At 42.1% G+C, this 18759-nt stretch overlaps 1 protein-coding gene across 3 annotated transcripts in view; it reads right to left on the bottom strand.

Moving 5' to 3' along the window:
• The window catches only part of THUMPD2 (THUMP domain containing 2), a 67392-nt gene that overhangs the window by 13315 nt on the left and 35318 nt on the right, over window positions 1-18759 (bottom strand). For 2 of the 3 annotated variants that reach the window (XM_033939653.1, XM_033939654.1), the window contains 3 exons: window positions 15336-15450; window positions 8337-8457; window positions 2567-3505 (listed from right to left, as the gene is read on the bottom strand). In XM_033939653.1, coding sequence (XP_033795544.1) covers window positions 3169-3505; window positions 8337-8457; window positions 15336-15450 — 573 coding nt within the window. In that variant the 3' untranslated portion in view covers window positions 2567-3168. Of the gene's footprint in view, window positions 1-2566; window positions 3506-8336; window positions 8458-15335; window positions 15451-18759 lie in introns of those variants that run through there. The other variant, XM_033939655.1, reaches the window with a different exon arrangement.

Below are 18759 nucleotides of genomic sequence, written 5' to 3'. Positions count from 1 at the left end.
TAGTAGATGAAGATGAGCGTTACCCTTTTGAACCATATTCAAAACTTGCTGTCCCATATTTAATGACATAATGCCTCATTCCACCAATGTCTAAGAACATAAGAACATAAGAAGTTGCCTCCGCTGAGTCAGACCAGAGGTGCATCCTGCCCAGCGGTCCGCTCTCGCGGCGGCCCATCAGGTCTAATTGCCTGAACAGTGTCCCTGACTAATTTGTAACTGCCTCTAATCCTCTAATCCAATCCCTATTACCTACCTCTACTCCTATCTATACCCCTCAATCCCTTTTTCCTCATCAGTGATGTCATAATGGCTTCACATAAGAACTTAAGAGCTGCCATACGGAGACAGACTGAAGGTCCATCAAGCCCAGCATCCTGTTTCCAACAGTGGCCAACCTAATTCCCAAGTACCAATACAGATTTTATGCTGCTTATCCTAGGAATAAGCAGTGGATTTCCCCAAGCCATCTCAATAATTATCCTATGGATTCTAAAAACGGTGGCTGAAGTTAGGTGGTGGTAGGCACTATACCGCTGCATAACTTAATTGACCGCATCGTTAGAAAGTAATTAAGCCACCATTAAGAAAAAAAATTCAGCCGCCTGCTGGCGCCTCCTGAACCGGCGCAGTAATCGCGGCTACAGAGGCACCTAAGGTCAAAGAAAGTGTGGCTAATGCTGGAAATGACCTTAAGCATCCTTATTTCCTCCATAGCTGCGATTCACATGAAACACTGGCCTACATTCCAGTGCCTTTGTTTCACGTAGCTGCGATTCTGCAACTGGCGCCGGTGCGTGATTGATATGTGACTGGTGCTGATTTTGGAGGCATCAGCCGATACCGTTTGCAGAATCCAGCCCAAAGTGGTTTTTTTTTCACTTTAAACACTGATAGGGTTATTTTATAAACCATTTTAGTTCCTAAAATGCTGTTTTAGGCACATATTTACGTAATAATATATAAGGGAGCAAACTTAATACTTACAGCAAAATTGCACTAAATAATAACAAATTTGCTAATGATGAATTGCCGAAAGGGGTAATCTGGGAAAATAATAGCATTTTGTTGAACTGCTGGTGTTTTGTATAGGGGGTTCCGATTTGGGTTTGTGTAGAACAGTCTTTTTCTCCTACAATGGTGTGGAGTTTTTTTTACTGTTCTGTTTTTCCCAGTTGTTAAAAGCAAGCCAGTGATATGAGTTGGGCTTCTGATTTGAACAATGGTTTATTTTGAAGCCCGTTTCTTGGTCTTGAGGCTTGCTATTTGTTAAGTATTATTTTCCCGGATCACCCCTTTCGGCAATTCATCATTAGCAAGCTCGTTATTTATTATTCAGTGCAATTTTACTCATAAAATTCAGTCATACCTAAAAGTGAGCACGATGCGAGCTGGCCTGTACTGTTCTGTTATAGTAGGTGTGCATAGGGCAGGGGTTAGGGTGGAGAATGGGCAGAGTCATGACTTACACGTGTATTTCATAAGGTATGCCCTAACATTTATACCTGCGCTTGAGCAGACATAATGTCGGCGCCTTCAGTCTAGGCACTACGGCTGCTGGATTTGCACTAGTATTTTATAAAGTCACGTGGAGGGGCATTTTCGAAAGGATATCCAAATCAGAATTGGGACATTCTGCTCATAACGACAAAAAAAAAAAATCTCCGTCCATCTCACAGCCATTTTTGAACAGGAAATACATAGGGGTTTCCTGTCGAAAGTACATGAAAACATAGAAACATAGAATATGATGGCAGAAAAGGGCTGTAGCCCATCAAGTCTGCCCACGCTAATGACCCACCCCCAGACTTCACCCGGCTAGAGATCCCACATACATATCCCATTTCTTTTTAAAATTGAGCACGCTGCTGACGTTAATCACCTGCAATGGAACGCCAGTAGCGTGCTCGATTTTAAAAAGAAATGGGATATGTCCAAAATGAACAGCCATTTCACAAGCTTAAATGTCAAAATTATGAATGCCAAAAAAACAGGGAGAAGGACACCTCTCTGGCGTTAAAACAAAAAAATAGAAGCATGGACATCCTTACAGAGCCAAGAAAATGAGCCCCACAATCTCCTTTGTGCCTTTATAAAATAGCACCAAAATAAGCTGCTTGCCAATAACCTATACCAATTATAAAAAGCAAATAAAACCAAATTACAAAAAAAAGTGTTTTCTTTGCCAAGTAAAATGTACTTTAGTTCCTTTTTTGCTGTTCTTTAAAAATATGGTCCAAAGAAAGGTAGGAGAAATGCTTTAAAATCTTTATACATTTCTCCCTCCGAATCCACGGTTTCAGTATCCGCGGATTCAGTTATTCGCAATTTTTTTTTTTTTTTTAATAAAGCTGAATTCTGGACCTTCCCTGCCTCCCTCCCGCCTTCCCCCCCCCATCATCCCGGACCTTACCAGGCATAGGAAGATCGCTCCTGCCCTGTGCATATCACTCATAGGAAATAGCTGCCGTGAGATTCCGTCGTAGTCTCGAGAGACTACGGGAACTCACGGCAGCCATTTCCTATGAGTGATCTGCACGGGGCAGGAGCGTAGGAAGATTGATCCTGTCCCGAAAGCCCGCTAGACCACCAGGTAAGGTCTGGGATGCCGGGGGGGAAGGCGGGAGGGAGGCAGGGGTAGGTCAGAGCCGGTCAAAAAGTTATCGCAAATTTTCAACGTTCGCGGGCTGGCTTTGCCCCTAACTCCCGTGAATACTGAGGGAGAAGTGTACTTTACTATTGCCAATCCTGGAGGTTTTCTCCATGCAGTCACTCTGTCTCCACTGCAGAAGACAATTATGAAAGCAATGTATATACATACACTAGCCGTTTGAAAACTGCCCTTCACGATGCACATCTATTTAGCCAAACTTAGAAGCAGCATTCCCAGAAGTTCATTTAAGTCAAGGGTGGAAAATTAAAATATGACGTTGCATTTTCAAATCTATGTAAAGAGTACCCACACATAAAGTATATACAAGTTTAAAGGGAAAACTACATTCATATCTTCTCCATGGGTAGAATACCTGTGAATTTTGGCCCAGTGCATATGGTTTGAAAAGTGCCTCCAAGATGAAGATAAAAATCACCTCTATATTTCATGTCTTCAAAAGTGAATGTAAACAAGGTCCTGTAAAAGTCACTATAACATGTAAATTTTTCACACTATTAAAGTTCGGCAGAAGATATCTTTTTACATTTGTATATAAATGCATCAGTTACTCCCAAACTAACTCCATGGAATTCAACCGGCATCAAAGATCCAGAGTGAGTCATTTTACAGGCAAGCGTTTCCTGTGTCATGTCTTCCCTTATAGATAACACTGTTGCTGGACTTCGGTTGACTTTCTCTTGATATAATTCCGACTTCATTTCAGGTCTGCCTATTTCATTGCCACCACTCAAATTCTCGTTCCTTCTAGGAATACGAATGCCATGTCGGTTAATGTGGTTGTAGAGATCTCGGCTGAGCAGCAAAACTAGAGTTCCTCCAACATTAAGCACTCTGTGAATTGCAGAAACAAATTAATTTCAGAGATAGTTTCTTGGTGATCTACAGCGGTGTCGCGCAAAACTCTGCAAGTTGGTGGCACACTAAATTGGGGGAGGCAGCGGCTCAGGGGCATCCGGAAGTGCACAGATGCGATGACATCACGCACATATGTGACATCATCACGTCGAGATTCGCGCATGTGCGGAGGCCCTCCAGAAGGGGCCCTGAGACGCAAGTGGGAGTGCGGGGGTGCTGAAAAAGAAAAGGCGCGGAGAGGAGGAGAGATGCCAGAGAAGAGGAGAGGTGCCAGTGACGACCGACTGCCTACAGGCACCTACAGGATATGCCTCTTGCCTCTTGCTGCAGTCAGCCAGAGCTAGCACCTCTCCTCCTCCCTGGCATCTGGCGGCACACAGTTTGCAATACACTAATCTACAGCTACATTTTATTCTCTTGGTGGTATTCAAAACAAAGCATGCTAGAATCTTCCACACACATTTTTGCTGAAAACAACTACACTTCTCCCTCCGTATTCGTGGTGATAGGGGATTAACAGACCTGCAAATACAGAAAAACCGTGAATAATTTTTTCATATGTTATTTGCGGTTTTCTATTAAAAACCATCGTGAATATGGTGAAACTGCGAATAACATGATGGGAGACCTGGTCTGGTCCTGAAGGAGAGGCAAAACATGGTGAAGAAAGTGCTGGGCATCACCGATTTTCTCCGTGCACGCTGGGAATCAGTGCTTGGAAAAACGCGCCAAAATTTTTATCTGCACTCATGGAGGAGCCAGCAAGCTAAAAACCGTGAATAATTGAAATTGCGAGTGCAGAAATCACAAATACAGAGGGAGAAGTGTATATCAAGCCAAGCATACGAGCAGCTTCACTCATAATGTACGTTAATATTAACCTAGAATCCAAATACACAACTTATCATAGGGAATAGTATGATGGGTTATCGAGACTGAGGTGCTTCAGAAAATGAACTGAAAATAGGAAATGCACTATGCACTTCATTTTAAAGAATACTGTATTTTATAGCCACAAACCAATCCAACTGGAATTTACTGCACTCGCTCCTACTTCTCAAGTTAAATGAACTTGGAGTATTAGGAGTGGTACTACAACGGTTCTCACGATTCTTAAAAAATAGAACATAAGAAGTTTGGAAAAAATGACAAGAAATCCCAGCAATGGTGTTTCATAAAATCACCTGCACTATATAACATCTATTTGACATCAATTTTGGTATGGTACAATCCCAGAGTATTTTAAGAGCAAGATAATTACTTATCAGCCTAAAAGATTGTTGTGTTCTGAAAATTCTGCTTTGAAAAGGCCAAAGTTAATCCAAAATATGTCGAAACTTGTGCAATGACCTTCTGTTGTGCGAGGGTGACATTATGGAACTCACCGGTAGGGCAGTTGAGAAAATGTGATGATACAGGGACTTTTAGGAAGCTCCTCAAAACGTAATTGCTTGTCAATGCTTTTTTTTATAAGGTCTGATTTGTCTTGTTTGAGGAATTACTGTGCATCTAAATTTTAGATGATTTGTTCCATTCTTGTGCTGTTTTAGCTATTATGTGGCTCATAATCGAAAGAGAAAAACGTCCAAAAACCGGCCTAAGTCGGCACTTGAACGATCATCAGTCAAAAACGTCCAAGTGCCGATAATCAAACCAGGTTTTGGACCGTATTTATAAACGACCTAGGCCTTCATAGTGCCGCTGAACGACCATAACTAAACGGGGCGTGTCAGGAGGAGTGTCGAAGGCAGGATTTGGGCGGGACGTGGGCAGGCTTAGACTTAGTCGTACCGCATGTATAACCGAAAGTTATACAGCACAAGATCGACGGAACTTGGATTTTGTGAATTAGACCATTTAAAACATAGTCTACGTCACAAAAACCCACATAAAGTGACCAAATAAGCACTGCAAACACATAATACAGACCCCTACACACCACCCCAGTGATCACCGACCCCCCCACCCCCATAAAAATATTAATCGCAACTTGAAAATTGTGCCTCCAGAACATCATCACCTGGCATAGGAAAGCCTAGTCGTGCTGCAGAGGAGTTTTAAACCGTCTTGGGGTGGGTTAGGGACCCATAGAGAGGTGGAACCATGCCCATAAGCCCCTGTAATCACTGAATTGATAGTGAAACATGTGCACTCCCCTATACAACCCCAAAAACCTTTTTTAATAGCATATAAGTGACTCCTACAGCCATAAGGACTATTGGGGTGGTAGATAAGTGGGTCTAGGGGATTCTGGAAGTGGTTTGGGCGGGCTGTAGTGAGATGAAGACCTGGCACCCTTTTTGTGAAGTTCACAGCAGTGCCCTGTAAGGTACCCCACTATTTAGGTGCCATGTCTGGGTGTTCAGTCCATCACTTTGCAGACCCCTCCCACATCCAACAGGGCTTGTTCTAGGCATTTTTGACTTGGACGAAAAGTTGGACAAAAATGTGGTATAAAGATGGACGATTTAGCGACTTGGTCCATCAGATCAGCAGGACGTATACTTAAGACGATATTTGAAACGAAAAATAATTTGGATGTATTTTTCGAAAATGTGTCCTAGGCTGGTTTTTTTCTTTGGACGACTTGTGACTTAGATGAAATCGGACTTAGACATTCTTTTGATTATGCCCCTCCATGTATATATGTTGATATTTTGTAAGCCGCCTAGGAATTAGACAGCATAGAAACTTTTAAAATAAATATTTGAGAACTTTGGGAAATGATGTACCCTCAACCCAGGATCATGGCTCTCCTTCGCAGACGAAATCTTCATTTTTTCTACGGCCAAGTAATCCTTTGACAACACCATAACGTCTCTTAAAAACAACAAATCATTGGACCCTAATGATAATTCCTGTTGATCAAACCATTTAAGGCCTCAGGTACCAAATGCATTTTCTATAGGAACAGATTGGAATATCAGGCCTTTAAGGTCTTATTTGAAAAAGATATTTCCTTAGACACAGTATGGTAAAAGGTCCTTGTGAAATAAAGCCTGTAACGGGAATTCACTCTGTCGCTTTAACCATATGAGTAATAGCATTATTCTACTACTAGTATTTTAGCCCATTACATTAACGGGTGCTAGAATATATGTCTGTCTGTCTGTCTTTATTTCTGTCTCTCTCTCCCTCCCGCTGTCTTTCTTTCTGTCTCTGCCCCTGGCCCCCTGTGTCTGTCTGTGTTTCTGTGTATCTCCCTGCCCCTGTGTCTTTCTTCTTTTCTTTCTGTCTCCCTTCCTCCCGCTGTCTGTCTGTCTTTCTATCTATCTGTCTCTCTCCCTGCCTCCTATGCAGCAGCATTTCTCTCCCACCACTTCCCTGTGCAGCAGCCAAAGCAGCATTCACTCCCCCTCCATTTCCCTCCCCCTACACCACTTCCTTGTGCAGCAGCAGTAGCGTTTCCTCTATCCCCCTTTCCCTTCCCGCGGTATGTCCGGCTCCCTTAGTCCCTTACCACCCCCACTTCCCTTCCCTTCCCGCGGTCCCAACTACGAACCTAGCAATTTCAGCAGCGTGTGCAGCAGTCTTCACACGCTGCTTCGGGTCCTTCTACTGCCCTGATTTACTCTGGCATGTCCCTGATGACATCATCAGAGATGCGGCAGAGCAAATCAGGGCAGTAGAAGGGCCCAAAGCAGCGTGTGAAGACTGCTGCACACGCTGCTGGAATCGCCAGGTTCATAGTCGGGACTGTGAGAAGGGAAGGGGGGTGGGGGCGGCAAAGGACTAAGTGAGCCATCAGACATCGGGAAGGGATGGGAGGGTCAGACCGGCGAAAAAACCTTACCGAGTGGGGAGCTGGCAAAGGAGTGTTTTCTGTTGCCGCGAGCGTGGGGGTGTTAAGCACTCCTGCGGCCACAGACATACGGAACACACAGATAGGAGTGCGCATGCGCGGCTAGCGTTTTATTATATAGGATATATATACTATAAATCAATAGTTAATAAGTGAAAGATGCTTTTTTATGATGTTATAGAGATGTGGAAGCTCTCCTCCACTGATATGCAAAGCAACCTTAGCTTTTATTGCTGAAGAAATATCCCTGCGCCAAGGTCATTGCACAAGCTCACACTTGAATTTTGTTTCTCCACCGTTTAGAGGTTGTAAATCTAAAAGACATCATCAACATCTTTTCTCATTTCAGGCAGCATTACGGGGTAACAATTACTTATGCTTACTAATACTTATGGGGAATTTAGGAGACACCTAAAAACATCTGTTCCTGAAGTACTTAGGTAGCTGATTTGTACAATCTTTCCCACAATAACTGATCCTTAGAGCTGTTAGTCACTAGTTTTTAACTTCGTTAGTTCTACTCAATTTGTAGCATTTTTAATCGTTGTAAACCGCATAGAACTTCATGGTCCTGCGATATATAAACTGTTGTTATTATTATTAATATTTAGTTTCCATATTTATTCTACCCTTGGCCCCTGCAGAGAATGCCAGTAAGGATGCCAGTTCATGAGGGCTATCTTAACAACATGGATTGGAATCATAGCCTTACTGGATCAGACCATTGGTCCATCCAGCCCAGTAGCCTATCCTTACGGTGGCCCATCCAGGTCACTAGTACCTGGCCAAAACCCTACCATTACTTAATCTTATACAGAACTAGTGATTTTCTGTTAGTACCAGTCTGAGCTGGACTGGAAGCTGCAATCTACAGAGCTCTGCATCTGAGGTAGCCAATAAACTTGGTAACATGCAGCTTTCCACATTTATAGGATTCACGCTAAAAATCTGATCTTATTTGTGAGATGACACAAATCCATACCATTTCTAGAAACATTCCCTTACCTTTCCATTTCCTGAAGGATATCTGGTAACAGCAGTTTAGTATTTTTTGCTGCTTTGAATTTTTTGCCAAAGGGTATGTCAGAAATAACAACATCTATACTTCCTGACCGCAATGGTAGTTCTACAAAAGAGAAATTGCATTCTCAATTTATTTAAAGATACCAAAGAACTCAAAGAACCAAAATTACATTGACCTAGCTAACATATTTCTATCACACATAAGAATCTACCCAGGTGGTTAATAATGAACGGAAACCACAACTTGGTTAATGACAGCAGCAAATTCTGAGAGTGTATGCCCAAGGAATTTTGAGTTGCTGGACATCTGATCTTGCATTAGGCCCTAAAATGTTGAGAGACATGCTAACACAGAGCAAATACTTACCTGGCAGTGTTGTACAAATACTGCATAGCAAGTCATCTGACATGAACCCATGTTTTACTTATCTGCGTCAGGAAAATGGTCTTCTAATTCTTATCCGGCTGAGGTTTAATTTTACTGGTTAGAGTGATTATAGTTCTTTGTGATGAAATTGGATACAAAGAGTCAGGGCCGGAGTCTGTAAACAGCGCATAAATCAGCAGGCGCCTAGAAAAAAGGTACCAGCTACATGTCAATCATTCTTAGGCATCGTTTATAGAATCGTGCCTATCAAAAGACTTAGGGCTAGATTCACTAAGCAAACCGATCGTGTATCGATCGGTTTGCGACCCCTTTGCGACCCGATTTTATTCCGGCCTGATTCACTTACCTCTGTGCCGATCCGATTCCAATCTGTGCATGCAAATGAGGGGAACGGCATGCAAAGTAGGCAGGGCCGCGATTCACTAAAGAAATCTTGGAAACCGACTGGGCTGGCCGATCAACACAAGAAGCGACTGCTGGGGACCAGTCTCAAACGTCCTTTCCGACTGTCCTCGGCTTGAAATCCCAGCCCTGCAGCCCATCTCTGCCGCTCTGCTTTCTGCCCCTTCCAGCCGAGCCCTGCTTTTGCCGCCCCGACTCTCCTGCTCTCTGCCGCCCTTCCCCGCAGTGCGAGCCCATGGTTTTAAAGCGGGGCTGCAATGCGGAGAAGGGCAGCAGAGAGCAGGAGAGTCAATAATTGCCTGCTTTTAAATGTCCCCTGCTATAATGTAAGATGCTGCCGGGGATCGCCCTTCCCTGGGAGAGCAGGAGAGTTGGGGCCAGTAAAAAAAACCAACAACCCAGCAAAAACGGACACCAAACGTATGCGCAGACCATCTACAGGGAAAGCAGATGGTCTGCGCATGTGTGAGGATCATACACTAGCGATCCATGCGGTCGGAAGGGGGCATTCCTCCGATCGCCCTCTGGCTTCGGCATAATAAACTTTCACTGAACATTCTTAAAACTACTAGTGTCCTTTTCTCGCCCTCTTCAGATGAACATTTATGTCTACCCATCTGTATCAACTCCTCTCCAATTCAAACGGATAGTAAAGTTAAACTTCTCGGAGTCATTCTAGACGAGGACCTCACCTTTCATCAACAAGTTAGTGCAGTTATGCAGAAATGTTTACATAAGCTTATGCTCATCCGTTCTATTTCTTCTTTTCTTGATCCCTCCTCAATTAATATCCTGATTCACTCCCTAGTAATTTCAACTATAGATTAGTGTAATGCCCTTTATCAAGGTATAACCCAGAAAGACATCCGTCGTCTACAACTATTGCAAAACACTGCTGTTAAATTAATCTATCATGCAAAAAAAATTCGACCATGTCACACCTGTCCTCTGTAAAGCACATTGGCTACCTATTACTCATCGTTTCTACTATAAAATATTCCTCCTCATTTTTAAAACAAAAAATTCTAACCAACCGGCGTTTATAGATAAACTTTTGATCCCTTATTTATCATCTAGGACCCTCCGATCAAATAATCAAAATTTACTCTCCATACCATCAATACGGGAACTATTTTACAATACTACTCGCAAATCCATCTTTTCAGTTACCGCCCCCTCTCTGTGGAATGCCCTCCCCTTAGACGTTCGATTAGCGAACTCGCTTGAAAAATTTAAAGCCAAACTTAAAACTTTCCTCTTTAAAGATGCCTTTATTCTTTAGTATTAGCTTCAGCCTCTTAATTCCTTGATTCATGTGAAGCTTTGAAACATCTAATGCTTCTTTTGAAATGATTCCCCTCCTAATATTTTTGCCACTCCCCATTTACCCTCTTTTTTAATTAATTTTACTTCGATGTATTTTAAACAACCTTTCCCTCCCCTAGTTTCCTTCCGTCTTATGTACGTTAATCCGAATTTGTCTAGTATTTTTAATATTTGATAAAATATTGTTTTTATTTACCTATTTTAATTGTTCCTTATAATCTTTTTATATTGTACACCGTCTAGACCAGGGCTGCCCAAGTCCGGTCCTCGAGATCTACTGGCAGGCCAGGTTTTCTGGATATCCACAATGAACATGCATGAGAGAGATTTGCATACCAAGAAGGCAGTGCAGGCAAATCTCTCTCATGCATATTCATTGCGGATATCCAGAAAACTTGGCCTGCCAGTAGATCTCGAGGACTGGACTTGGGCAGCCCTGGTCTAGACATTTGTTTTGATAGATGGTATATCAAAAATAAAGAAACTTGAGAGTCAGGTTAGTGTATCTAGCCCTTAGTCGCCGATAATGGTCATAGCTTTACTGGCCTACATTGCCTACGTTCTTTAGAGAATCACGCCTACCAGTCTCCACCCCCAAACACGCCCATTTAGGTGTTAGGTGTCGCAAGGTGCCTATCTGCCAATTCAATTTTATTTTTTTCAATTATGAGGTTGCTAAAGCTCATAACTCAATCTATTAAGGTGGTCTGGGTAATTAAGGTAAGCGCCTAACTTTAAATGCCTCTTATAAAATCTGGCCCTCAGGGTCCACGAAACTACTTGAATGTCAAAACAGTTTAAGATGAAGAAGATGAACAACTGATCTTTCTGATAAATACTGCTCTTTGAAAATAGCAAGGGAGAGGCAGGGATTTCTCACAAGGAATTAAGATAAAACATAGACAGTACTGCTTCTTCATTGATTCTAGAAGGATGTAATCACCTTTGGCAGGAATTTACATTATTATCTAATCTAATCTTCCATTTGTGGGTCGCTCATACCTAGTCAGGCTCTAGGTGACTTACAGAGTGGGGTTAGAAGGGGGGGTCAGAGGGGAACTTAAAAGGAGGGCCTTAATTGAGAGGGAGGAGAAGGAGGGGGCGAGAAAACTCAGTTGTCAGGGAGGAGTTATCAGCTTCCTACACTCAGTAATGAAAAAGACTGGAAGCTCATTTCTACTACAAAGAATACCTTTCAGGTGAGATGACTGAGATAGGATTCCATGAGATTAAATAATAGTTTCATGAGAGATGCAAGGAGACTTCTGTATTGGTGGCTTGACATGAAGAAGACTCTTCATAAATATGGAAATGACTGGACACCGTGACACTCAGCGTCCAATATGCAATGCTATTTAACCGGCAAGCACTCAGTCAGCTAATCATTACTATTCAGCGGGAGATAGCCACCAAATATTCATGGTCATTGGTTAGCCTGGACACTGGCTATATTGCATGACAATAGCCAGTTAGCAGCAATATTCAATGTCTGACCAGCTAAGTTGAGGGGCTAGCTAGACCCACATAAATAGCAGGTCTGTCTTTGGCTGCCATAACTTAGCTGGCCAGCCAATGAATATCAGCTTAACTGGCTATGTGAAAAGTGGCTGAAAATAGACCAAAAATTCAATGCCGGTTGCCGGATATGGCCCATAATTTAATTTCTGGGTTCACTGCTGACAGTGGGAGTCAGCCTGGCAAACTCCCACAGTCTGATATATCAGCCCCTCAGACGCTTGTCTATAAGAACAGGACAAGCTGAGTGCACTAAGATGTACGAGGTACTCTGGTAGCCCCAGCAATAGAGATGATAAAGATATGACAATATGGAGGATAGTGAACAGGGTCTTGAGTATCAATGATGCACCAGATGGAAACTCTTTTCCATTTGTACATGCTGTATATGTACATCTGTTGCTAGACTTTCTTGCTGCCACTAGGGCAGGGGTGTCCAATGTCGGTCCTCGAGGGCCACCATCCAGTCGGGTTTTCAGGATTTCCCCAATGAATATGCATGAGATCTATTTGCATGCACTGCTTTCAATGCATATTCATTGGGGAAATCCTGAAAACCCGACTTGATAGCGGCCCTCGAGGACCGACATTGGACACCCCTGCACTAGGGGGTCTTGAATAGGCATTGGCAGCCCAGGATGATGACTACATGCTATTCAATTTCTATGCTGTTAGGGCAGTGACTTTAGAGTGGGAGGAAGGAGTGGCCTAGTGGTTAAGAGTTATAGCCTAAGCACCCTGAGGTTGTGGGTTCAAAACCCACACTGCTCCTTGTGACCCTGGACAGGTCACTCAAGCCTCCATTGCCCCAGGTACGTTAGATTGATTGTGAGCCTGCCATGACAGATAGGGAAAATGCTTGACTAACTGATTGTAAACTGCTTAGATAACCTTGATAGGTGGTATATATATATATAACTAATAAAATAGAAAAATGTAGAAGGGAGTCACTGTTCTGAATTATCAAAGCAGGAAAATGTTTGAAGCCCATACAGTGGGAGAACAAAAGAAATCTTTTGAGAACTAATTCCAAGGAAGATCACTGGGCCAGGCATTTGTTGTGACGTGCTGGGTCATCACTATTAGAGGGATAAGTAAAAAAAGAAAAAAAAATTAGTAGACTGGTCAAGCCCAAATAATGGCAAACAGATTCTTTGCTGGTCAATTTGGAGAGGGGTGCACTGAATGACAGAAGCAACAGTTAAATTTTCACTGATGGCAAACAGGTTTATTTTTGAAGTCCCCCAGGCTAGAAAAACATCTTGCATGGTCTGATGGATTAACGACCACTTGTGAGGCTGTAGAACTCGTCTGGGCTTGTCTGCAATCTGATTTGGAACAGCCTGGGAATTTACATGCAATGAGAAATCACAAAGTCCACATGTGTGCTGCTTCCCTGCGGTTAAAGGGAACACAGCTCCCCTCTGTTTTATTGACACAGAACCCAGCAGCTTGATTGTCCATCTGTACTAACACTGATTGATTCTGAACAAGACGGGGAAATGCTCAGAGAGAGTAAAATATTTTTCAGCGCTCCACATGATTGATGTAGGACATTTATTTAGCTTGTGACTAGACTCCCTGGGTGAGATGAGAGCCAAGGTGTGCTTCCCTGACTGATGTTGGAAGCATCTGTTTTAAGGACATAATAATGTTCCAGTGGTTCTAACAAGACATCTTTTGTTCAGATTGTTCCGACACCCATTACCTGTAATGATGGCTGAAGAAAAGGTGACAAATTGTGGCTAAAAAAAATTGGGCCCAATGATTTCATTGGAATTGAGGTTGCATTGTGGCCTTCTTATTGGGGTGGGCAAAGAGAAAAATACTATGGTGCAAAGGCCTGACAAATATTTTTTAAGTGTGTGTATGTATGTATGTATATATACTGTATATCTCCGAGTATATATATCTATATCCTTTGCTATGTCTTATTCATTTTGATTTACTTTTGATTATGTATATGGTAACTTTTATGTATAATTTATTCTGTGTATCTATTTTATTTTTATTTATTGTACATAGCATGGGGAGTGTGTTTTGATTAGCAGTCTTACTTGAAACTTGGACATGGATTGCAGTAGCCATATGGATGAACATCTTGCAAGCAGGTTCTGGTCAAACTGCATAACTTCAAATTTTGGTTATCGATTGAAGGGTCGACTTTGTAAAGTTGATGAGAAAGCCAAAACTCTGCAGGTGGCACAGTGTTTGGTTTCTGAAGCAAACAGCAAAATCTCTTGAGGAAGCCATCAGAAGCTAGTCATCAAAGTAAGGAAAAATCAGGTGTCCATGCATTTGCAGGTTATCTCTACAACTACTAGGCATTTTGGCCCGGATTTTCTGAATGGTGCCGGTGGATGCCTCTCCTCACTAAAAAACGCTGTTGAAATGATGTGTTTAACTGAGGGCTCCTTTTACGAAGCTATGTTAGCGGTTTAATGCGCGTAATAGCGTGCACTAATTTGCCGGCCGCGCTGGCTGCTACCACCTCCTCTTGAGCAGGCGGTAGTTTTTTGGCTAGCACGGGGGTCAGCACGCGCTAAAAATGTGCGTGCGATAAAGCCGCTAATGTGGCTTCTTAAAAGGAGCCCTGAGTTTCAAGGTGCCTAAAAAATTGGCACCGGAATCATTCCTCCGCATTTTGTAGCGCATTAGGGGAGAGGAAGCAGTGGTTAGAGCAATGGGAAGTAAGGGCTAAGTTTCCATTTATGTCACTGACATACTTTGTGACCTTGGGTAGGTCACTTTAGCTTATATTGCCTCAGGTGCCCACTTGGATTGTAAGCTCTTTTGGACAGGGACATATTGTACTTAAATCACCATTGCACAGGACTGAATAGGCCCAGTAGCACTATAAAATTAAATGAGGATTATTAAAGTTGGAGCTTATTTTGCTGAGTTAAACAACAGCAAGAAAGAACTGCAGAAATATATATTTAAAACTTTTCACATTGAAAGTGAATCTGTGTAGGGCAGCGACACAAACTCCTCGTTTAATGCATACAAATTGTATTTTTTTCAGTCAGCAAAATGTGAAAAATGTACAGAAGTGCGAAAAATCGAACCAGGTTTTTTCCAAGGGCTGTGTCTCCAGCTGAGTTAGTTTTATGCATACCATGACAGCGGTGAACCTCACTCTTAAACCAGGGCATATGGAGCATAATTTCAATCTCTTAAATAGAAGAATGTAAAACAATTTACAAGGGTGTGAAAGTATGTACAAGGCATTGGTAAACTACTTCTATAGCTCTTTGGCTTCACCAAACTTACTGTAAATTTTAAATACTGCTAGAAAACACATAATTGTAAAACTATATGCGTTTTATTTTGTAGCTTGCACACCTTACCTAATGCAGATGCTTTAAGCAAATTAATTTTATCCTGGAGTCCAGCAGTCTTCACATTCTCATATGCACCTCGGAGCTGAGAATCGTTTACATCGACACCCAAATAATTAACATCCTATCGAAAGATAACAACAAACAGCACATTTTAGGCAGTTCATCTATCCTGAAAAATACACTTGAGAGTGACCACATGTAGATTCTAGCCATCATTTTAGAAGAGCAGGTCTGCCCTTGGTGGTCTATTCTAAAGCAGACATATCTCCGTCCCTGGGAATACATGTGTATGGGGGGAGGGCTATTTTACAAAGATAAATGTTTTAAAAATACATAGGGGAAAACGGGCTTTACATGTGTGTGTTGTCACTTACACACGTAGGTTGCAAAATAGCAACCTGCACATGCATGCTATGAGTTTATCTTATTGGGCAGACTAGATGGACTGTATGGGTCTTTATCTGCTGTCATGCACTATGTTACTATGTACATGGCAGACAATTTTGCTAATCTACATATGGATTTACAACAAACATAGAAGACCTTATATAGAAGGTTGGGAGCAAGATGGGGGTCCAGGGCTGCCCAAGAAGGAAGAGGGTGGTAGGAGGGTTCACATCTGATAGAAGGATGCTTTTCATTAGGGAGGGAAATTTGTTCAGTGTTTGTTTGCACAGAAGGTAAGTGTAGTTTACCTCCTGTTCAAAGGTAGCAACTTGTCACAACATATGAACAAAAGTAGGCATAAATCTCAATTTTTATACACCTGTAAATATCTGACTTTCTAAAACTGGGAATTACACATAGAAATGGCCCATCCACAGCATTCACCATCTCCTCCTCTCTCAAAGAAATCCCACATGCTAGATATAGTCTTCATCTCTACCGGGAGACTATTCCACGCATCTACCATCCTTTCTGTAAAGAAGTATTTCCTTAGATTATTCCTGAGCCTATCACCTCTTAACTTCATCCTCTGTCTCCTCCTTCTGGAGCTTTCCTTCCTTTGAAAAAGACTTGCCTCCTGTACATTAATGCCACAGCTATTTAAATGTCTCTATCATATCCCCTCTCTCCCGTCTTTCTTCCAGAGTATACATATTAAGGTCTCTAAGTCTGTCACCCATATAATTTATGACAAAGACTACGAACCAATTTTGTAGCAACCCTTTAGACTGACTCCATCCTATTTATATCTTTTGAAGGTGTGGTCTCCAAAATGGTGCACAGTATTCCAAATGAGGCCTTACCAGAGATCTATACAATGCCATTATCACCTCCCTTTTCCTACTGGCCATTCCTCTCCTTATGCACCCAAGCATCTTCCTGGCTTAGGTCATTGCTTTTTTTTACCTGATTAAAAAGGTCTGAACCTAGTAACCTCAATCAGTAATGATTTTCTCTTGTTAGAAATCATTGAAAAAGAGTGGTAAAAAATTTGGTACAGCATATAGCTAATGCAAGCCTAGGGATGGCTGGGATGAGGGCAGGATGGAAGGACCTAAACAGGAGATCTGTGGACAGTGTTAGCTGTGAAGACAATCTCCAAGGCTATTATAAATTAGGACATCTTATACCATGCTACGCAATATTCATGTCAAAACAAAGAAAAGCATCTTGAGAGTATAAGAACATAAGAGTAGCCTTACTGGGTCGGACCAATGGTTCATCTAGCCCAGTAATCTGTCTGCATGGTCACCAGTACTAGAGAATGACACGGGGACAAATTTCCCCCCGTCCCTGCAGGAACTCAACTTCCCCGTCCCGTTCCCGTGAGTTTTGTCACTGTCCCTGTCCCATTCCTGTAAGCTCTGCCTTAACTGCACAAGCCTCAAACACTTATGATTTTAAAGTGTTTGAGGCTTGTGCAGATTAGGACGGAGCTTGCAGGAATGGGGCAGGGACAGGAAAAGAACTTGCGGGGATGAGGAAAACTTTGTCCTCGTGTAATTCTCTGACCAGAACATGGCAAAAACCTAATTAGCAGCAACATTCCCTGCCACTGATCCAGGGCAAGCTGTGACTTCCCTATGTCCATCTCAATAACAGACCATGGACTTCTCCTCCAGGAAATCGTCCAAACCTTTCTTAAAATCAGCTACATTAACTGCTCTTACCAGAAACTGGCAATACGTTCCAGAGCTTAAGTATTTTCTGAGTGAAAAATATTTCCTTCTTTTGGTTAGGAACTTCATGAGGGCTCAGAGTTCTACACTTGAAAATTCCACATTTTTCATTGACATGGTTCAATCAATGATCTGAAACAATGTCAAAATATAGCATTATGATTCTGCAAATTGGCACTTTGCAAATTAAAATAACACTCTCTTCAGCTACAATGGCAAAATAATGCTCAGAATTTAGGAAGTTGGTTTAGGAAGAATTTAAGAAGTGGCTGAGAACTTTTCAGTACCTCCTCGAAGAAACATGATGGCAGGAAAAGGCCAAATGGCCCATCCAGTCTGCCTATCCACAGCATCCACTATTTCTTCCGCTCCCTAAGAGATCCCACACACCTGTCCCACACTTTCTTGAATTCAGACACAGTCTTTGTCTCCATCACCTTTACCGAGACTATTCCATGCATCTACCACCCTTTCTGTAAAAAAGTATTTCCGTAGATTACTCCTGAGGCTATCACCTCTTAACATCATCCTATACTGTCTCATTCTGGAGCTTCCTTTCACATTAAAAGAGACTCACCTCATGTGTATTTATGCCACAAAGGTATTTAAACGTTTCTATCATATCCTCCCTCCCGTCTTTCCTCCAAAGTATACATATTGAGATCTTATGATGAAGACCACCGATTATAGTAGCTCTCTTCTGGACCAACTTCATCTTGTTTATATCTTTTTGAAGGTGTGGTCTCCAGAATTATATACAATAGTCTAAATAAGGTCTCACCAGAATCTTATACAGGGACATCAATACCTCCTTTCTCCTACTGGCCATACCTTTCCCTAGCCATCGTCTTTTCAACCTGTTTTGCTGTTTGGAAAGACACCTACTGACACGGAAAGAAGATTCATGACCTTAGTAAAAGTGTCTTCTCCCTGCTCTGAACAGCATCTGATAATGTGCAGACTGGGATTAGAGCAAGCCGAGTCTGTGCCTTATCTATATCCAATAGAGCTAAGTATTCTATCTGATTTTTCTGAGTGTAAGAATAGGTCATTTGCACATATCTTGAGAAATACCAAAGAACTTTGACTGGTGGCTAGCAGCTATCAGTATCTCTGTTGACATGTCTATACAGTGGTACCTTGGTTTACGAGCATAATTTGTTCCAGAAGCATGCTTGTAATCCAAAGCACTCGTATATCAAAGCACATTTCCCCATAGGAAATAATGGAAACTTGGACAATTCGTGTAAAATCTTCTCATTAACTGGTCAAATTAATTACATTTTAGTGCAGGCCTTTAATAC

Source organism: Geotrypetes seraphini, chromosome 3 (assembly GCF_902459505.1).
Source record: "Geotrypetes seraphini chromosome 3, aGeoSer1.1, whole genome shotgun sequence".
NCBI lineage: Eukaryota > Metazoa > Chordata > Amphibia > Gymnophiona > Dermophiidae > Geotrypetes > Geotrypetes seraphini.
Note: the sequence above shows the minus strand (reverse complement) of the source record. Positions and strands in the feature narration are given on the sequence as shown.